General features: G+C 40.7%; 1 protein-coding gene across 1 annotated transcript; it reads right to left on the bottom strand.

Annotated features, from left to right (window-relative positions):
• Window positions 1–3,761: 3,761 nt before the first annotated feature.
• NQO1 (NAD(P)H quinone dehydrogenase 1) lies at window positions 3,762–8,037 on the bottom strand. The gene is given in 5 exon segments (XM_067018373.1): window positions 3,762–3,871; window positions 3,874–4,066; window positions 7,307–7,437; window positions 7,548–7,712; window positions 8,031–8,037. Coding segments are annotated over 5 exon segments (606 nt in total).
• Between the last annotated feature and the right edge of the window lie 15,045 nt (window positions 8,038–23,082).

Raw genomic sequence — 23,082 nt, forward strand, 5'->3', positions numbered from 1 at the left:
TGACCACACATCCCCCATACATACTGTTTCCACTTTCTCTCCTTCATCCTCTTGAACCCATTCCAATCAGGTTTTATCACCCTGCTCTACTGAAATAGCTCATCAGCATCACCAATGGCCACCCAAAAGTCAATTCTGAGGGCTGTTTCACTCAGTTTATCAACAGTATATGACACTCTTTGAAACACTTTCTTCACTTGGCTTTCAGGACACCACATTCATCTCTCCTGCTTCACTGGCCTTTTCCATTCTTGTCTTCTTGACCTCCTAACATTGGAGAACCCTAGAAGTCAATCATCAGATCTCTTCTCTATCATAACTCAATTTTTAGGTGCGCTCATCCAGTCAGATTGCTTTATAAGACTATGTGTTGAAAATTTCCAAATGTATATCTCCAGCCATAACTTCTTTAACTCCCGGTTCCTATTATCGAACTATCTACTTGACAGTCTTAACAGTCATCTCAGAAATAACATGTCTGAAGTGAAATTTTGATTCTCCCCTTCACACTCCCAACTTCTGCCTCCAATACTCTTTCCAGGTTCTTCCCCATCTGAGCAAATGGAATCTCCATTCTTCCAATTGTTTAAGCCAAAATACCTTTGAGGGTTGGTTGGTTTGTTTTTTGACCTTGATCCAATCCATCATCAAATCCTGTTACTCTGACCTTTGAAATACTTCCAGAATCCAACCACTTCTCAATACATCTATTGCTGTCACTTTGATCCAAAGCATTTGTTGCCTAGATTGTCATAACAGCTTCCCAACAATTCTCCCTGATTCTACCATTGCCCCTTATACTTGATTCTTCACATACCAGCCAGATTTAAACATAAGTCATATGTTACACCTCTGCTCAAAACCCTCTAGTGACTTCCTATCTCTACATTTCACAAAGCTTGTAATGCCCTCTGTGGTCTGATTCCAGCCTTGTGTTTGACCTATCCCTCTCTTGCTTTCTGTCCTTTAGTCACACTAACTTCCTTGCTCTCCCTGAAGCATACTGATCATGCTGCTGCCTCATGGGTTTGCACTCACATCACTCCTGGCATGCTCTTCCTTCAGGGACCTACATGTATCACTCTCTCACTTTATCAGGGCTTTGTCCAAATATAACCTTATAGGAGAGATCTTTCTTGATCACCCTGTATAAAACTCGTATCCCATCTCTAACCCTCTTACCCTGCTCTTCCTTCCTAGCATTTATCACCTCCTGACTGACATTTGTTCTTCTCTCATTCTTTACTAGAATGCAGACTTCATGAGGCTAGGATTTTGTCTGCTGTATTCCCAGTGCCTAGAAGAATGCCTGGCCCATTGATTAGATAAATCAGAATAAATATTGCTCCTTGGCATTTATTTATTGCATTCTGTGTTTTTCTTGATTTCTATACCACTCTCTCCTGGATCTCTTTAAATGTCCTTTAAATTCCCTGAGAGAATCTTAGTGGGTTCCCTTGCCATTCAGAATGAAGCAGCCCTATTGGGCAAGCTCTCAAGCCAAGTCACCAAATAGGCTTCTGGCCACAATTTATCACTGAATCCTCTGATCGCCTCTTCCCCAGTAGATTCCACTTTTGCCTGAATGCCTCTGTCACTAGCTTCTCTGAAACCAGTGAGTGTGGGTCTGTTTTGTAGAAATGGATTTTATTTATTTCATTTGGAACTTTTAGAAATTTACATAAAACTGCAGTGAAGATGAAGGCGACAGTAAATATTTTCAAATGTTTTCAAACTGAAGCACCCAGCCATCTGCCATTGTGGATATTGTGGAAAGAATACCCAGTGCCTGCTGGCATCTGGCACATGAGGTTCTCCAGCCTGACGCCATCATTTCCTTGGCAGATAAAAGGCTGTTCCCAGTTTCATGCAACCTTGCTTTGCATCTTTTTCTCATGTTTTCTTTCTATGCACCACAAGAGGGCGTTCTTTCATCATTTTCTACTTAAGTTATACCAACAGTGAGTAGAGATGCACCTCAATCATTTAAATAGGAAGTTAGAATGTTACGCCAAAATTGTTCACCAAAGTTAATGAAACTCTAGGCCCTAAATGCATGACACCAAAACACATCCTTAAAAGGCAAGTCAGGGCTTCCCTGGTGGTGCAGTGGTTGAGAATCCGCCTGCCGACATGCCACGGAGCGGCTGGGCCCGTGAGCCATGGCCACTGAGCCTGTGCGTCCGGAGCCTGTGCGCACACACACACACACACACACACACACACACACACACACACACACACACAAGGCAAGTCATCAGTTTAGCAATGATACAGGAAAAACTTCCAGAAGGTTAGTTATAGGGATTAGGGATCTGAAATAAAGTACTGCACACACACACACACACACACACACACACACACACACACACACACACAAGGCAAGTCATCAGTTTAGCAATGATACAGGAAAAACTTCCAGAAGGTTAGTTATAGGGATCTGAAATAAAGTACTGTTTGTGGCAAGCTGTTTTTAGGTACTGGGAGTACTGTTTCCTTTCGTGAATTCATTCATTGTAGCAGATGTAGTGCTTAGAAGTGTTGGTTTATTTGCAGACATTAAATTAGAAGATTGAAGTAAAGGGTTTTTTAGCTTTTCATTTCAAAGTGTCTGTGTGCACTGTATAGAAACAACAAAAGCTGAAGGAGAATGACACTCATATTAGGCATAATAGTCATTGTGTAGTAATTAAAGCCAGTATATATCACAAACAAACAGAGTAGTAATTACTAAACAAGTCCCTTAGGTCAGACAGATTTCGTTATTTCTTTGTCTGAGCAATTCCCTTCTGCAATAAACCACAGAGAGGTAATTAAAAGAAAAATAGATCATTGAAGAGTTGGATGCTCTCTAGCCAGATTTATTCCTAAAAATGTATCTCTAAAGAGAGGAATTAAATTGTGTGGAGGACCTTAAAGAATACTGTCTGGGGTCTTTCTGCACCTTTCTCTCTGGCTTTATGTCCTAAGCCTGAGGCCTTTTGCGCCTAATCAGATTTTGCCATGATAGCAGTTGGTTACATTTGGGACTTCCCTTGTGGCGTAGTGGTTAAGAATCCGCCTGCCAATGCAGGGGACACAGGTTCGAGCTCTGGTCTGGGAAGATCCCACGTGCTGCGGAGCAACTAAGCCTGTGTGCCACTACTGAGCCTGCGCTCTAGAGCCCACATGCCACAACTACTGAGCCTGCGTGCCACAACTACTGAAGCCCACGCACCTAGGGCCCGTGCTGCACAGGAGAAGCCACTGCAATGAGAAGCCTGTGCACCGCAATGAAGAGTAGCCCCCACTCGCCTCAACTACAGAAAGCCCATATGCAGCAACGAAGACCCAACACAGCCATAAATAAATAAATAAATAATTTTTTTAAAAAAAACCAGAATCGGTTATGTTTAATGAAACTATACAAAAATGTATGAGTATAGTCTGTTCTATCCATTCCTTGTGGAAAAAGAAAAACACAAATCTTAAATAAAGCAAGTCAAGGAACCCCAAGAAAGAAATGCAGATTTGGCTATATTTTATTTTATTTATTTTATTTTTTTGCGGTACGCGGGCCTCTCACTGTTGTGGCCTCTCCTATTGCAGAGCACAGGCTCAGCGGCCATGGCTCACGGGCCCAGCCGCTCTGCGGCATGTGGGATCCTCCTGGACTGAGGCACGAACCCGTGTTCCCTACATCGGCAGGTGGACCCTCAACCACTGCGCCACCAGGGAAGCCCTTGGCTATATTTTAGAAAGGAAATCAAGTCTTGTGAATCTTATTTTCTGGCTTTGATCTGGTTGTCTGTCGGGATGGACTTGCCCAAGTGATGGCCCACTGAAAGGCCAAATTTCTTATTTTTTTGTTCATCCTGTACCTCCTTTTTATTAAGAATCCTGCCTGGAAGTTTAGGTCAAAGAGGCTACTTGGAGCAAAATATAGTGGCATCTCATCCCAAATATTCTCCAGGCGTTTCTTCCATCCTTCCAGGATCTGAATTCGGACATCCTCGGGAGTGTGCCCAATGCTATATGTCAGTTGAGTTTCCAAGACTTGGAAGCCACAGAAATGCAGAGTGCCACTCTGGGGATACACAAAGCACAGAGGTGAGTCACAGATCAAACCCCACAGACCTTGTACCATATACAAACAACAAAAGTTAATCTGGGTTTCCCAACAGGACACCCTGATGTGGAGGCCTGAGGCACCCTGGAAAATTAGTTCATAGCTCCACCCTCTCACCTTGTACTTTCTGTTCCTAGTTGTTACCTATTTTAGCCTATTCAGCTGTGCTCTTCTTTGAATGAAGAAAACCTTGAAACTGTGCCAGCCTGGCATTCTCTGCCAAAAGTGCCTGAAGTTCTATTACCTAAGGGTGAGTTTCAGCTTCTTGGCAGCTGACCCTTGCCAAGGCATGCACATTTGCATTTCTCTGCCTCCCCACATTACTAGACAAGTCTTAATAAATTATTCTTACCATTTATTCTCCAGTGTTAATATTAATTCCCTAATCCTATAGGTGGCCTCTTTTTAAAAAATATATTTATTTATTTATTTGGTTTCACTGGGTCTTTGTTGCAACAGGCGGGCTCCTTAGTTGCAGCATGCACACCCTTAGTTGCGGCATGCGTGTGGGATCTAGTTCCCTGGCCAGAGATCGAACCCAGGCCCCCTGCATTGGGAGTGTAGAGTCTTAACCACTGCACCACCAGGGAAGTCCCTCGAAGAACAACATGAGAGAGTAAACTTTTAATACCTGGCAAACCAACCAATTCTATTTCAGCCCTGACTGTAGAACATTCACAAGGGACCAAATCTACTTGCCTAAACAACCTGCACATTTATCCTAAAAGCTGCAGATCTGGCCCCTCACAATTGGAGCATCATAAATGTGAGAATGTGAGAAGCTACTAGAGATACCTCAAGCCCCTCTTTTTACTGAGGAGGCAAATTACTGGCAGATTCAGGGTGAGAATACAGGTCTCATTCTTAGTCGTGTCCTAAAATTCTACTTCCTTATCCCCTTTCCTGTAGGTCAACCACCCTTCAAAGAGAGACCTATCAAGTCTTAAAAATTTTTTGTCTGTCCTAGTTTTGTTTTTTAACCTCTGGGCATGTTCCTGTTGTCATTGCCTTTAAGTGAGTCAAGGAGAAGAAGAAATACTGGTATGTCCTTGCTTAGCTTCTACCAGGACAAGAGGCCCAATAGGTCTTTCTCATGGCAATTCCCTGATGAACTTAAGTCACACTGATTATTTGTTTGCATGTGTGAGTGGTTCTGTTTATTCTAAATGATAGGATTTTAAATCCGTGAGCACAAGGTACAGGTTTCATATTTTTGAAACCACACCCACAAAAGCAAGCTCTTGGGAAAATATTGATTTAGGCAACACACACTGAAGCCAACTTTGCCTGCAATCCTTGCTGTTCAGACTTTGCTGCCAAACGTGATTTCATAGAAGCAAATCTTACTGTGTGTCGCTTTCTTCACACCCACCCAACATTTGTATTTTAGGCAGAAACAGGAGTGTCAAGTTGACTGACCAAGGACAATAATTTTCTTTTCTTTAAAATTTTCTTTTCTTGAATGTGCTAACTCCTCCAGAAGGGATGACAGGTCCTGAAGAAAGTTCGCCCCTCTGTGACATCATGGGCAGCAGCTAAGCACCCTAAGTCTTCTATTTTGGGGGTGTTCCCCATCTGACCTCTTTGTCCTCTGTCCCACAGTTCCCCCTGCAGTGGTTTGGAGTCCCTGCCATCCTGAAAGGCAAGTGCTCATAGGGGAGCAAGTGCTCCCTATGAGCAAGTGCTCATAGGGGAGTTTGCTTACTCCTATGCTGCTGTGTATGACAAGGGACCTTTCCGGGTAGGTTGATGGTTCTGCTTTTTTTAACACCTGGATTCTAGGTAGATTCTGTCCTGAGGCAGAGTTTTGAGCACAATTAGATACCAAAATCAGGCTCCAGGTCCCTTTGGGAGAGATGCATGTCTCCCAAAATTTTTAATAGATATTTTCATAGATTTTTTTTGTGTGTGTGTGGTATGCGGGCCTCTCACTGTTGTGGCCTCTCCCGTTGTGGAGCACAGGCTCCGGACGCTCAGGCTCAGCGGCCGTGGCTCACGGGCCCAGCCGCTCCGCGGCATGCGGGATCTTCCCGGACCGGGGCACGAACCCGTGTCCCCTGCATCGGCAGGCAGACTCTCAACCACTGCGCCACCCGGGAAGCCCCATAGATCTTTTGACATGATGTTCAGGATTTTCTTTAAAATACTCCAGGAAAAAACGGGGGTGAGGGGATACTGAGAGTTAAAGCTGGATGGTGGATGCATCATTATACTATTTTCTCTTCTTTATGTATGTTTGAAATTGTCCATAATAAAAAAGTCAGTCTGTCTTCATTTTGCAGACACCCAAAACTATACAAGAAATATTTTGAGAGCTCCTGGATTACAAGCCTAGATACATGCCTAGCAGTGTGGGGAGATAGATAAAAAAACAACAAATAACTCCATCTAGGCACCAGCAGTCAGCACTGATTTTGTGTTACCGTGACAACCTTCACCTGATTTGCCACATCCAGAAGTATGGAATCCTGGGCCTGCCCCTCTGTGTACCATCTTCCAGGCTGGTACTTCTGCAGAGTCATACTGTGAGGCTCAGAGGAGCGAATGTATGAAGTAACATAAACAGCAGATGGGAGGGGGACCTTTGTGTTCTTTTCCCTGGCGCTGTTTCATTAACTTCCTGTCACCAAGGAGATGTGGAAAGTAATGACTTTCTTTTACAGAATAGAAGGCAGTGCTTTCCGTCTCCACTGGTGGCAGTGGCTCCATGTACTGTCTGCAGGGTATCCACGGGGACATGAATATCATTCTCTGCCCAATTCAAGTATCTCGTTTTCAGTGACCCTTCAGGGAGATTAATTAATTGAACTTTCTATGGAGTCCAAATCCTCCAGATAGCAGCTCCACAAACTATTTTCAGGATGCTTATGGAGACGGGGGCGGGGGAGACTTGCAAACTTGAGTGATTCCACAAGAAATAAGTAACTGAAGAAAAAGATTAAACATACTGGGGGAAAAAAGCTCAAGGCTCACATGTCATCTCTGCCATCACAGTCATATTTTCAAAGAGTAATACAGCCAGATTCACGACATCTGTATATCTGTGTAATACTGTGCCTTTGAAGTAATCACCCTTCTCTACAGAGAATGCGGTCAAGTGGCTGTTACTTTCCTAAGATTACATAGCTAATTAGGTGCCAGGTCTAGGACAAAAAGAACGCAAGTGTCCCAACACCCCTTTTGATGTCTTAACCACACCTGAAAAATCACAAGGTCTGTGGCTTGCAGCTTCTTTTGTTCGGCCACAATATCTGGGCTCAGACGGCCTTCTTTATAAGCTAGAACAGACTCGGCAGGATACTGAGAGTTCCCGGGGTCCTCCAGTTTACCTGCAGAGAGGAAAAAGAGAGGCTGATGCTAGAGGGGCCAAGGCGGGGCCAGAGAACCCACAGGCGAGAAGTTCCACAAAGACCTAATTAAAGGGGAGAGCTGCTCCCACCTGTGATGTTGTTTCTGGAGATGACGGGATTGAAGTTCATGGCATATAGGTCCAACACAGTGACCTCCCATCCTTTCCTCTTCAAAGCCTCTACGGCGGCCTTCTTCATGGCATAGTTGAAGGATGTCCGCTCTGAGTGGGCCAGTAGGATCAGTGCTTTTCTAACTATTTAGACACACACAAGGAACATGGAAAAAGTCAATCACCAACCAGCAAAGCTCCAGCTACAGGGGAGCCCAGCTGGGATCCATAATGGAAGATGTGACTTTGTTAGACATTGGGTTACGTAATCCATCCACTGCATCAAAAAATATATTTTCTCCTTACAAGTACCAACAATCAAAGGAGGCATTTTAACTCACTGGGAAAACAGTGGCTAATTTAATAAATGGTGTTGGCATACTTAAGCATCCATCTGCATGAAAATAAAATTATCCCCTTAGAAAACTAATGTAAGGTGTTAGAAGTCAGTATAGCAGTTACCCTCCATCAGGGGATAGTGACTGGAAGGGGACAAATGGGCTTTTGGGGTGCTGGCCGTATTCTATTTCTTGATCTGGGTGCAGATTACACAAGTGTGTATTCAGTTTATGAAAATTCACTTAGAACTTGTGCACTTTTCAGTGTGTCTGTTGTATTAACGTTTTGGGTTTTAACTATCCCACTAACACACCACATACAGCAACAATTTGCTGGCAGATTAAAGATCTACATTTTAAAAAATGAAACTATTAGAATAGTATGGGATAGGGAACCCTTGTGCACTGTTGGTGGGAATGTAAATTGATGCAGCCACTATGGAGAACAGTATGGAGGTTCCTTAAAAAACTAAAAATAGAATTACCATATGATCCAACAATCCCACTACTGGGCATATACCCAGAGAAAACCATAATTCAAAAAGACACATGTACCCCAATGTTCGTTGCAGCACTATTTACAATAGCCAGGTCATGGAAGCAACCTAAATGCCCATCAACAGATGAATGGATAAAGAAGATGTGGTACATATATACAATGGAATATTACTCAGCTGTAAAAAGGAACAAAATTGGGTCATTTCTTGAGACGTGGATGGATCTAGAGACTGTCATACAGAGTCAAGTAAGTCAGAAACAGAAAAACAAATATTGTATATAAACGCATATATATGGAACCTAGAAAAATGGTACAGATGAACCGGTTTGCAGGGCAGAAATTGAAACACAGATGTAGAGAACAAACGTATAGACACCAAGGGGGGAAAGCGGTGGGTGGGGGGGTAGGGGGGGTGTGATGACTTGGGCAATTGGGATTGACATGTATACACCGATGTGGATAAAATTGATGACTAATAAGAACCTGCTGTATAAAAAATAAAATAAAATAAAATTCAAAAATTCAAAAAAAAAAAAAGAAAACAATAACCCACCCCCAAAAAAGAATAGTATAGGATGCATTGTGCACTCTGTTGCTTTATGTCTCTCTTTTTTTTTTTTTTTTTTTTTTTTTTTTTTGCGGTGCACGAGCCTCTCACTGCTGCGGCCTCTCCCGTTGGGGAGCACAGGCTCCGGATGCGCAGGCTCAGCAGCCATGACTCACGGGCCCAGCCGCTCCGCGGCATGTGGGATCTTCCTGGACCGGGGCACGAACCCATGTCGCCTGCATCGGCAGGTGGACTCTTAACCACTGCGCCACCAGGGAAGCCCTATGTCTCATTTTTAATTGAACATTAAGGGACTGCAGTATTTTAATCATAACTCTTGCCAATATGTTTATCTAGAGGCCTGTTGACATTTTTGTCTTTTATGAAATTTTTGTCGCCAAGAAAGGCAGGATTACATTTTTCCCTTCCAGACTGAGTTGGTGTGGTGTATTCTTGGTTGTCAAAATACTCCTAGCTTTGGGACTTTGAAATGGTAGATATTCGTGATGTGTGAAAAAGCATGGTACATAACTGTATGGTCTTATCTACATAAAAATGGATGCTTAGTTATGTAGCTACCTACATAGACGAGACCTAGAAGGACACATCAAACGGCAAACTATTTGTGATTATGGAAAACTTTGTTTTTTGCTTCTAATGTTTTTTGGTTTCCTGTTATGCACATGTTAACTTTTAAGACATAAATGTTATTTTTAAAACCTTAAAAAAAAAAGAATAGTATGGGATAAAAGGGAGAATTTGTATAACCTCTGGACAGAGGCTACTTTTTAAGAAAGACTAGAGATTCAGAAAGCATGAAGGAAAAGCCTGAGAGATAAAGCCATATAAACATCAAAAATTTGTATTTAACGAAAGGTCCCATAAACAGAATCAAAAGACAATCAGGAGAAGATATCCAGGACTCATCACAAAGAGTTAAAATCCCAAAGAATGCCTACAAATAATTAGGAAAAAGTCAAGGATATGAACACATGATTCAGGGAAGGAAATTGCAAACAACAATAAACAAATGAGAAGGTGCTCTGACAGGCCTGCAAGGAAAAGCAAATTAAAATAAGGCATCATGGGACTTCCCTGGTGGTCCAGTGGTTAAGACTCCACACTTCCACTGCAGTGGGCACGGGTTCGATCTCTGGTCAGGGAACTAAGATCCCACACACCACGTGGTGCAGCAAAAAAAAAAATTAAAAAAATGATACATCATTATCTACTGATCAATTGGCAAAACAATTTAAGACAAATAACATCAAGGGCAATTAAGATTTCAGGAAAACTGGCACCTTGCTGGTGGGAATATGAGTTGCATCAGCCTTTAGGGAAGGTAATCAGGCCGAATCTGTAAACATTTTAAAGGCACATAAATCTTTGATTTAGTTGTCCAACTTTGGGGACTCTGTCCTTCAGACTGAAAGCATCAGAACGGAAGAGCAAGGATGTGTACTGAACCATTCTAGTCATTGGCAAAAATTAGATATAACCCCGATTATCTGTTTCTGGAGTACATGTGAATAAATTACGATACTCACATACTACAGAATATTATGCTCTTAACAAGAATGAGTTAGCTACACATAGTCACCCTGAAAGATATCCAGGATATATCGTTAAATGATAAAATGAGTGAATGTGAATCCACTTTTATTTAAAAAAAAGAAAAACTCCATATATGTAGGTAGATTTGCAGTATATTGGTATGAGGGGAAAGAAAGATGTGGAATGATCACATGAAACCGTTACTAGTTTCCTTAGGTAAGTAAGAGATGGCAAGAGGGTAGAGGCAGAGGGGAAAGGTGAACTTTTTCTTGGACCTCCTTTGTGTTAATAAAGTTGTTAGAACGAGCCTGCTTTACTTTTGCAATAACAGCATGTAAAGGGTGCTAACTACGTGCTAGGCACAGTTCTAAGTGCTTTGTATTCTTTTTCAATTGTCACAGCAACCCTATGAGGTAAACAGAATTAGTATCCTCATATTATGGATGGGAAAACAAGCACAGAAACCTTAAGCAGTTACCCAAATGTACATACTAAGTGGTGAAGCTGGAATAATTTTAAAATATATAGACATAGATAAATCTATGCAACAACGTGTAGGGCGTGGGGAGGAGTACCAGAGAAAGGAAGTTTACCACCACCGTTCTCCCAAAAATTGGTGCCACAATTTCATACCTTAAGAACTCTGAACAGCAGCAACTGTGGGTGGAGCTGGGAGAGAATGCACCTGCAACTTTTTTTGGTATTGTTTGAAGACAATTAACTAGAAAGGGATGTGTAAGGCTTCTTCAGTTCTTGCCCTGCTTTCAGTATTAACCACACCTGGTGTAGGCAGCTCCTACTGGCTTAAATTCAGCCACGTGTAAGCTTCAGCCACGTGTAAGCTTCAGGCAAGCTTTTGGCGCTTGCTGAAGAAGGATTTCCAAGCTTGGTCCTGGCGTTTCAGACTCTGTAAACTCAGATTTGGTGGAATATAAATTTGATGAGGATTTAAATGCTACAGAAGTGATATATCTGCTTCTGACGCTGCCTGGGAAAATGGAAAGGAATTCCTGAGGCTGCCTCAACAATTTCCCACCCCCCTTTCTTATCAACTCATGGACTGAACGTTACTTAGAGCGATGTGAGTATATTAAGCTATGATATGCATTTTCTTTGTGATTTATCTTTGCGTTAGTCACATCAGTGTTTACTAAATACTGCTTTGTCAGTTTTTATTCTCTTGGCTTACTCCTTACCTATATATTTTTTAAAATGTATTTTTATTTATATATATATATTTTTTTCACTTATCAACATTAACAAGCATTTTATTTATTTATTTATTTATTTATTTATTTATTTATTTATTTATTTTTGCGGTACGCAGGCCTCTCACTGTCGTGGCCTCTCCCGCTACGGAGCACAGGCTCTGGACGCGCAGGCTCAGCGGCCATGGCTCACGGGCCCAGCCGCTCCGCGGCATGTGGGATCTTTCCAGACTGGGGCATGAACCCATGTCCCCTGCATCAGCAGGCGGACTCCCAACCACTGCGCCACCAGCGAAGCCCAACAAGCATTTTTTAAAATAAATTTATTTATTTTTGGTTGCATTGGGTCTTCGTTGCTGTGTGTAAGCTTTCTCTAGTTGCAGCGAGTGGGGGGCTACGCTTCGTTATGGTGCATTGCGGTGGCTTCTCTTTTGCGGAGCACGGGCTCTAGGCACACAGGCTCCAGCAGTTGTGGCTCACGGGCTCTTAGAGCACAGGCTCAGTTGCTGCGGTACACGGGCTTAGTTGCTCCATGGGCTCAGTTGCTCCATTGCGTGTGGGATCTTCCCAGACCAGGGCTCGAACCCGTGTCCCCTGCATTGGCAGGTGGATTCTTAACCACTGCGCCGCCAGGGAAGCCCTAACAAGCATTTTGTAAGCAGTAAAACATAAAGGCGCTTCCTAGTAAATGAGAAAATCAGGACATCTATCCCTTGCTTTCAAAGAGCTTACTAACTACAGTATAGGCATGACAATTACCTTCAAAAATAAGAAAAAAGTAAGACGAGATACAAACAGGAAGAATATATTTGCAAGAAATATAACCAACAAAGTTCAGTATCTGGAATATATAGATTCTTAAAAACCCAGTAGAGAAATGGTCAAAGGCTATGAATAGGCAATTAACAGAGCATTCATTTGCAATTAACAGAACAGTCATGTGTATTTGCCAGAGATAAGGGTAAAGAAAGAGATTTACTACCAAAGCGTAAGCCCGAGTCGCTTATTTCCAAGTCATTTTTCATGGCCAAATCTGAGGTTTTTTGGACTTGGAGAGTTCAGTTTCCCTTCCTGCCATTTAACTAGCTACATGACAGGCTTGACTTTCTTGAAATTTACCCTAAGAAAGGCATAAGACACATACACTAATAACTAATAGAGGAAAACTGTTCACTTCGGGGCTGACCCCTCAGCAAAGGCCTTCAGAAGGAGTTGCTATTTGAGCTGTCTTGAAAGACAAATGGGATTATTACCAGTACCTCTAGTTTATCATTCAGTTTTTCTTATCCTGCACATCAACAGAAGCAGCCATCTAACACAGCTAAGCATATCTTGTTAGTGCTTCTCTCTCGCTGCACCGGTTCCCTTTCAGATCTCAGGCCCTAAGTAATATGCTCCCAATCCATTGTCACTTCTTTATGTCCTGAAAGCCCTTGTGCCTTCTCCACCATCCTACATTTTCTATTTCCACCCCACATCCACACTAGCCAACCTTCTTTCCCCGCCTTGAAATGCTAATGTTCTCACTGACCCATCCACTCAGCCTCTCCACCATGGTTTATTGAGCACCTACTACACACCAGGCATTGCTCTAGGCATTTGGGATATATCAATGTACAAAAGAGACACAAATCTTTGTCTTTGTGGAGAGTACATTCTGGTGGCCAGTTAAGACTCTGTGCTTCCACTGAGGGGGGCATGGGTTCAATCCCTGGCCAGGGAACTAAGATCCCACATTCTGCACAGTGCAGCCAAAAAAAAAAAAAAAGATTTGGGAAAAGGACAGAGAGGGAAGGAAGAATGGAAAGAAATGTTCTGTTTTTGTGTTTTTTTTAAACTGAAGTATAGTTGATTTACAATGTTGTGATAATTTCTGCTGTACAGCAAAGTGACTCAGTTACCCATATATATATACATTCTTTTCTACTTTTTTTTTTTTTTTTTTTTTTTTTGCTGTACGCGGGCCTCTCAGTGTTGTGGCCTCTCCTGTTGTGGAGCACAGGCTCCGGACGCGCAGGCTCAGCGGCCATGGCTCACAGGCCCAGCCACTCCGTGGCAACTGAGATCTTCCCAGACTGGGGCACGAACCCGTATCCCCTGCATCGGCAGGCGGACTCTCAACCACTGTGCCACCAGGGAAGCCCCATTCTTTTTTATATTCTTTTCCATTATGGTTTATTCCAGGACATTGAATATAGTTCCCTGTGCTATACAGTAGGAGCCCATCCATCCATTCTATATGTAATAGTTTGCATCTACTAATCCCGAACTCCTAATCCATCCCTCTCCCACGCCTGTCCCCCTTGGCAAACACAAGTCTGTTCTCCTGTGGTGACTCTGTTTCTGCTTTGTAGAGAGGTTCATTTGTGTCATATTTTAGATTCCACATGTGAGTGGTATCATATGGTATTTGTCTTTCTCTTTCTGACTTCACTTAGTATGATAATCTCTAGTTGCATCTATATTGCTGCAAATGGCATTATTTCATTCTTTTATGTGGTTGAGTAGTTCATTATTCATGTATGTGTGTGTGTGTATGTATATATATATATATATATATACATACACACACACACACACACACACACACCATATCTTCTTTAGCCATTCATCTGTCAGTGGACATTTAGGTTGTTTCCATGTCTTGGCTATTATGGAGTGTTGCTATGAACATAGAGGTGCTTGAATTATAGTTTTGTCCATATATATATATGCCCAGGAGTGGGATTGCTGGATGATATAGTAATTCTCTTTTTAGTTTTCTGAGGAAACGCCATACTGTTCTCCGTAGTGGCTGTACCAATTTACATCCCCACCAACAGTGTAGGAGGGTTCCCTTTTCTCCACACCCTCTCCAGCATTTGTTATTTGTAGACTTTTTAATGATGGCCATTCTGACTGGTGTGAGGAGTTACCTCATTGTAGTTTTGATTTGCATTTCTCTAATAATTAGCATTGTTGAGCATCTCTTCATGTACCTCTTGGGCCATCTCTGTCTTTTTTGGAGAAATGTCTATTTAGGACTCCTGCCCATTTTTATTTATTTATTAAAAAAAAATTTTTTTTGGCTGTTTTGGGTCTTCATTGCTGCTCACGGGCTTTCTCTAGTTGCGGCGAGTGGGGGCTACTCTTCGTTGTGGTGGGTGGGCTTGTCATTGCGGTGGCTTCTCTTGTTGCAGAGCACAGGCTCTAGGCGTGCGGACTCAGTAGTTGTGGCTTGTGGGCTCTAGAACGCAGGCTCAGTAGTTGTGGTGCACGGGCTTAGTTGCTCCATGGCATGTGGGATCTTCCCGGACCAGGGCTTGAACCCACGCCCCCTGCCTTGGCAGGCGGATTCTTAACCAGTGTGCCACCAAGGAAGTTCCTCCTGCCCATTTTTTATTGGGTTATTTGGTTTTTTGTTGTTGAGTTGTGGAAATGTTCTTGATCTGACAGCTTGGGAGGAAGCAGTCCACCTTGAAGTTGGCTACTTCTCTTCCCAGTCAATTTGATTTTGACGTCTCCAGTGTTTGCACAGGACCAGATGTCAGGTGGACCTTCTTCAGTCGTGAAATATGCACCCAAGCTTCAATACCTTGTAATTTGACCGAGGTATTAGTGATCAAGAGTACTTGGTAGGGTCCTTTTCATGAATCAGACTTTTGCAAAGCATCAGAATAAAACAACTGCCTGTGATAAAAGACTTTAAAATGCCCATGGTTAAAGATTGGATGAGAGTTTATTATAATGGACTTGACAAGGCAATCTGGTTATTTATGTGATATACAAAATTTTAAGATCATAACTGGAATTAGGACTGATAATGTACTAGGACATAACAGATTTCTAAGAATTTCATATAATTTCTAAAACACCTATGTTAATAACATGCATCCATAAAAATATAATCTAAGAAAGTTTAACATCACTTCTTATTTGATACGGCTTCCCATGTAACAAGTCAAATAAATATAATTAGCTCAACATCTTATCCAGTGAGTGACAAATCCTTTAGATTTTCCTGGGCCCTTTTGGAAAGCTTAAAGTAAATTTGAGCTCAAAAGACTACATTTAGGTTTGTTTTTTGTTTCAATTGAAGTGTGGTTGATTTGCAATGTTGTATTTGTTTCTGGTGTGCAGCAGAGTGATTCAGTAATTTGTGTATACATTCTATACTTTTTCAGATTCTTTTCCATTATAGTTTATTACAGGATATTGAATATAATTCCCTGTGCTCTATAGTATGACCTTCTTGTTTATTTATTTTATATATAGTAGTCTGTATCTGCTAATTCCAAACTCCTAATTTATCTCCCTTTCTACTTTGGTAACCATAAGTTTGTTTTCTATATCTGTGATTCTGTTGCTGTTTTGTAAATAAGTTCATTTGTATCATTTTTTTTTTTAGATTCCACAGAAGTGGTATCATATGATATTTGTCTTTGTCTGAGTTCCTTCACTTAATATAATAATCCCTAGGTCCATCCATGTTCTGCAAGTGGCATTATTTCATTTTTTTATGGCTGAGTAATATTCCATTGAATATATATTTATACCACATCTTCTTTATCCATTCATCTGTCAATGGACATTTATGTTGCTTCCATGTCTTGGCTGTTGTGAATAGTGCTGCTATGAACATTGGGGTGCATGTACCTTTTCAAATTAGAGTTTCCTCTGGATATGTGCCCAGGAGTGGGATTGCTAGATCATATGGCAACTCTGTTTTTAGTTTTTTAAGGAACCTCAATACTGTTTTCCATAGTGGCTACACCAATTTACATCCCAATCAACAATGTAAGAGGTTTCCCTTTTCTCCATACCCTCTCCAGCATTTATTAGTTGTGTGTGTGTGTGTGCACGTGTGTGTATATATATATATATATATATATATATATATATATGTATGTATGTATATGTGTATACATATATATATATATGTATATGTGTATACACATATACATATATATATATATTTGACAGTGCTGAGTGGCAGATGGGATCTTAGTTCCCCAAGCAGGGATCGAACCCACACTCCCTGCAGTGGAAATGCTGAGTTTTACACACTGGACCACCAAGGAGGTCCCCTGTAGATATTTTGATAATGGACATTCTGACTGGTGTGAGGTAATACCTCATTGTAGTTTTGACTTGCATTTCTCTGATAGCTGTGTTGAGCATCTTTTCATGTGCCTGTTGGTCATTGTATGTCTTCTTTGGAGAAATGTCTACTTAGGTCTTCTGTCCTTTTTTTGATTGCGTTGTTTGGGTTTTCTTTGTATTGAGTTGTATGAGCTGTTTGTATATTTTGGAAATTAATCCCTTGTCAGTCACATCTTTTGCAAATATTTTCTCCCAGTCCATAGGTTGCCTTTTCATTTTGTTTATGATTTCCTTTGCTGTGCAAAAGCTCATAAGTTTGATTAGGTCCCATTTGTTTATTTTTGCTTTTATTTCTATTGCCTTGGGAGGTGACCTAAGAAAACAGTGCTACGATTTATGTCAGAGAATGTTTTGCCTATGTTCTCTTCTAGGAGTTTTATGGTGTCCTGTCTTATATTTGTCTTTAAGCCATTTTGGGTTTATTTTTGTATATGGTGTGAGGGAGTGTTTTAACTTCAATGATTTAAATGCAGCTGTTCAGCTTTCCCAACACCACTCGCTGAAGAGACTATCTTTTCTCTATTGAATATTCTTGCTTCCTTTGTCAGAGATTAATTGACCTTAGGTGTGTGGGTTTCTCTGTTCTTTTCCATTGATCCATATGTCTGTTTTTTGTGCCAGTACCATGCTCTTTTGATTACTGTAGCTTTGTAGTATTGTCTGAAGTCTGGGAGGGTTATGCCTCCAACTTTGTTCTTTTTCTTCAGGATTGCTTTGGCAATTCTGCGTCTTCTGTGGTTCTGTTTAGAATCTGATTTGGGGAAAATGTCAAAAGGTTTGAACATTTGATTAAATAGGATCACAGATCATTATGAAATAATACTGAATTATCTATTTAACCAAAATGACAATAGATGATGTTAAAGGCAAATACAGAAATTTACCTAAGTGTAAACAAAACTTAGCTCTTTTGAGAAGACAGTGTTTTCTTTATCAGGTCTTTGATTACTTAAGAAAACATGCACAGTAAATTATTTTGGTAAGACACAAAATCTTTGCTATCTGGGCAGATTACTTAAAACTTAAGGAGGGCTTCCCTGGTGGCACAGTGGTTGAGAATCCGCCTGCCGATGCAGGGGACACGGGTTCGTGCCCCGATCTGGGAAGATCCCACGTGCCGCAGAGCAGCTGGGCCTGTGAGCCATGGCCACTGAGCCTGTGCATCCAGAGCCTGTGCTCTGCAATGGGAGAGGCCACAACAGTGAGAAGCCCACGTACCACAAAAAAAAAAAAAAAAAAAAAAAAAAGAAAAGAAAAACTTAAGGAAACTTCCACAGTCTTTCAAAAGCAGACCAAAAGTCCAATAAAACTTTTTTCTTTTAACAGAGAGAAAACTAAATTCTAATTTTGCACCAGTGTACTGTTGATACTAAAACTTATTTTTTAGAAAAACTTAAATTCATCCCAATCTTAGCCAGCTTGACTACACATAAAGTTCCTTTCCCAGGATTCCTTTTTTATAAACCTCATAACTTTTTTATGTCCATTCAGATCTTGTCCTATTTTTTTTTCTTTTTTCTCATTCTGGAACAATGAATCATTTTATTTTCCTTATCTACTTTTCATACAGTTGTTCCCTTTAACTGTTACTTTTTCTAAGTAGTTTTTAAAAATTGAGGGACTTCTCTGGTGGTCCAGTGGTTAAGACTCCGGCACTTCCACTGCAGGGGGAGCAGGTTCAAGCCCTGGTTGGGGAACTAAGATCCTGCATGCCATGTGGCACAGCCAAAAAATGAAAAAATAAAAATAGAAATAACATTCTTAAAAATTGAGATGTAATTGACATTGTGTAAGTTTAAGGTGTACAGTGTGTTGCTTTGGTACATTTATGTATTGTAATATTATTCAGTAGCATTAGCTAACACCTTTATAATGTCACATATTTATCATTTCCTTTTTGTATTGAGAACAGTGAAGATTTAGTCTCTTAGTAACTTTGAAATTTATAATACAGTAGAGTTGACTATAATCATTATGCTATGCATTACATCTCCACAACTTATTAATCTCCTGGTTGTAAGTTTGTACTCTTCAACATCTCTCCAATTCCCTCACCCCCTAGCCCCTGGTTACCACTGTTCTACTCTCTGTTTTTACAAGTTCAGTTTTTTGATATTACACATGTAAGTGATATAATACAGTATTTGTCCTTCTATGTCTGGCTTATCTCACTTAGCATAATACCTTTAAGGTCCATCCATGTTGTCGCAAATGGCAGTATTTTTTTCTTTCTCATGGCTGAATTATACTCCATTGTATATATTTACTATATCTTCTTTATCCTTTCATCTGTTGACAGACACTTAAGTTGTTTCCATATCTTGGTTATTGTGATTAATTCTGCAATGAACATCATTGTGCAGATAACCTCTCGAGATACTAATTTGAATTCCTTTGTATGTGTACCTAGAAGTGGGATTGCATGTTTCATATGAATATTTCATATTCATAGTTCAATTTTTAACTTTTTGAAGAACCACCATAGTGTTTTTCATAATGGCTGTAGTAAATCATTTTAATTACATATATTGATTAGAATTTTTAACCCATAGAATCTTTTATTCCTCCTGAAACTAAGAAGTAAGCAACTGTGGACTGTCTGTTACACTAGCATTCCATGGATTGGCAAATTTATGAATACATTTTATAATTTCTAAAAGTATATTCTTTCTCATAGTAAATTTTTCTATGTGGCACACAAGATATTTACTAATAGACCCAAATATTTTTAATTTCTCTGTAAAAGGAAACCAAAAGTGGATATACCAGTAATTAATGTTTCAGTATTTTATCTTGTTTGGAAATGACCTAGATATTTAATGAATATCCATCACTTAACTTATCTCAGCATAACTTTAAAGTTTCAAGTACCAAAAGGATTTTGGAAACTTTTTTTTTGTCTGCGCCGCACAGCTTGTGGGATCTTAGTTCCCCAACCAGGGAATCAACCTGGGCCCTCGGAAGTGAAAGTACAGAGACCTAATCACTGGATCGCCAGGCAATTCCTGGTAACTTTTTTTTTTTTTTGCGGTACGCGGGCCTCTCACTGTTGTGGTCTTTCCCTTTGCAGAACACAGGCTCTGGACGCGCAGGCTCAGCAGCCATGGCTCAGGGGCCTAGCCACTCCATGGCATGTGGGATCTTCCCAGACCGGGGCACGAACCCGTGTCCCCTGCATTGGCAGGTGGACTCTTAACCACTGCGCTACCAGGGAAGCCCCCTGGAAACTATTTTTAAGTAGACACACTGTGAGCATAATCATTGTTGAAAAGGTCAGTTATAAATTTTTTAAAATTATATTGAAGTATATTGATTTATAATGTGTCAATTTCTGCTCTATAACAAAGTGATTCAGTTTTACATATATGTATTCTTTTTCATATTTTTCTCTGTTATGGTTTATCACAGGATATTGAATATAGTTCCCTGTGCTATACAGTAAGACCTTGTTGTTTATCCATCCTATATATAATAGTTTGCAGCTACTAATCTCAAACTTCCAATCCTTCCCTCCTCCATGCCCCTTTCCCCTTGGCAACAACAAGTCTGTCTCTGTATCTGTGGGTCTGTTTCTGTTTCGTAGATATCTTCATTTGTGTTGTATCTTACTCCTCTTTTTTTTTTTTTTTTTTGTGGTACGGGGGCCTCTCACTGCTGTGGGCTCTCCCGTTGCGGAGCACAGGCTCCGGACACGCAGGCTCAGCGGCCATGGCTCACGGGCCCAGCCGCTCCGCGGCATGTGGGATCTTCCCGGACCGGGGCACGAACCCGTGTCCCCTGCATTGGCAGGCGGACTCTCAACCACTGCGCCACCAGGGAAGTCCTGTGTTGTATCTTAGATTCCACATATAAGTGACATCATATGGTATTTGTCTTTCTCTTTCTGACTTAACTTCACTTAGTATGATAATCTCTAGGTCCATCCATGTTGCTGCAAATGGCATTATTTCATTCTTTTTTATGGCTGAGTAATATTCCACTACGTGTGTGTGTGTGTGTGTGTGTGTGTGTGTGTGTGTGTGTGTGTGTGTGTGTGTGGGTGGGTGTGTGTGTGTATATGTATATATATATATATATATATATATATATATATACCACATCTTGTTTATCCATTCATCTGTTGATGGACATTTAGGTTGCTTCCATGTTTTGGCTATTGTAAATAATGCTTCTATGAACATAGGGGTGCATGTATCTTTTCAAATTATAGTTTTGTCTGGATATATGCCCAGGAGTGGGATTGCTGGATCATATGCAACTCTATTTTTAGTTTTTTGAGGATTTTAAAAATTTTATCTTACATCTATTTAATTTACTTTTTCTTAAAAATTATGTTTAGATTACTCAAGAAAATTTCATGAGACATTAAACAGCTAACCATCATGTTAAATTCTTTTTCTTGCTGACAAATTCTCTAACAGAGATAACATGGACTTATTTGACTTTTAATAAACCTAGGTAGAATAAAAGTATTATATTTAATGCTGACAACTCTAAAGGCATGCCTGTTTTAATTAAACCACAAACAAACTAGCTTTTATTTACCAAAGATTATCCTAGACCACATGAAGTTGAATAGAACTTTACAAATAATACCATCTGGAGGTAGAAAAAAATTACACATTTGTAACATATAGACATACATAAACATATAGACAGATGCAAATAGGATCTTATGGATTTCGTTTTATAATTTTCGCTATGGGACAGGAACAAGAATGCAAAATTTACTAGTTTAAAATAGAACAATTGGATCCAAATTGTATTTCCGGCAGATGGAATAAGTTAAGGTGTTCTGCTCAGATAACTAAAGCTTTTCAGTAATACTTGGGGTGAAGATTTTTAAGATTTTTCATGGGCCTAGTTTTCAAATAACCTTTTTCCCCCTTCTGATAAGAATTACCTTGGTTCCTAGAGGAGACCAGGTAGAACATTTCCATCTCAAAAGGTACAGAGAAAGAATGTAAGTTTCACCAAGAAAGACTTTTGTTCCCTAAGTCCAGATGCTTTACAATATCTACAAGTCTTTTAAGATGGATAGAGGAGGTTTGGGAATTGGTAGAAAGGAAAGGTGGGCTTTGAATTGCTTCTAGAGCTGCATTTCAGTTCTTGTAAAGACCCAATCTTCAACACAAGGACAGTTTTTTTGTTCTGTTTTGTTTTGTTTTTTGCGGTACACGGGTCTCTCACTGTTGTGGCCTCTCCAGTTGCGGAGCACACGCTCCGATCGCGCAGGTTCAGTGGCCATGGCTCACGGGCCCAGCCGCTCCGCGGCATGTGGGATCCTCCTGGACCAGGGCACAAACCCGTATCCCCTGCAACGGCAGGCGACTCTCAACCACTGCACCACCAGGGAAGCCCAGGATGGTTGCTTTTAATTCCTGGAAAAATTGGGTTGCAACTTGTTTGACACCAAGGGTCTGATCCACCTGTCCAACTACATTATCTTTAATTTGCTTGTTTATAACAAGAAGCTCTTCTACTAAGATGGAAATCAAAAGGTTCCTAGATTCCTATGTTCTAGATTTAGAGCTGTTTGTCTTTGGGCTGTTTTTCTTTCCCTCTGGGTACATAGTTTCATTTAGCTTAGGGGAAAAGGCCTTAAAAAAAAAACAAAACAAACACTCACAAAATTCCTATCAGGCTCTGAATATCAGCTTCTGTTTTGGCCAATTCTGACCAAAACACTGCTTAAAAAAAAAAAAAAAAAACTTTCAAATATTTTGTCAGGTTTCAGCCAGCACAGAGAGTAAATACTCCTGTCAGTATTAAACAACCAGTTGGATGCAAGAGGAGTCTCCAAAGAGAGTGTAAAGGGTACTCCCCCCTCCATCCCCCATGATCCAGAACTTTGCCAAAGACAGCCCAAAGAGAGAAAGGCAATTCTCTTGAGAGTTGCCAATAGTCGGTAGGATCCTCACTGCAAATGGAGTGCAACCCACATCTGTCTGGCCATGTCTAGCTGAAAACAGGGTGAAACCCACATTTCTGCCCAGTCATATTTTGGAGCGCCCAACCTGATGGTTCAGTTTCCTGCTTATGCAAGGACTGACAACCAGACAGAAAGCCAAGCCAAGTTCACAGGACAAAACAAGACAAATGAGAAGGCAATAGCTGTCCCTGAGAGAGAAAGATCAGTAACCAATGGGTACCTCAAAACCAAATTCATGAGAGTCTAAATTTGGAAAGGAAGGGACAATGTGGACTTTTACTTTCCTCTCTTGAC

This window comes from Kogia breviceps, chromosome 18, assembly GCF_026419965.1.
Source record: "Kogia breviceps isolate mKogBre1 chromosome 18, mKogBre1 haplotype 1, whole genome shotgun sequence".
Lineage (NCBI taxonomy): Eukaryota > Metazoa > Chordata > Mammalia > Artiodactyla > Physeteridae > Kogia > Kogia breviceps.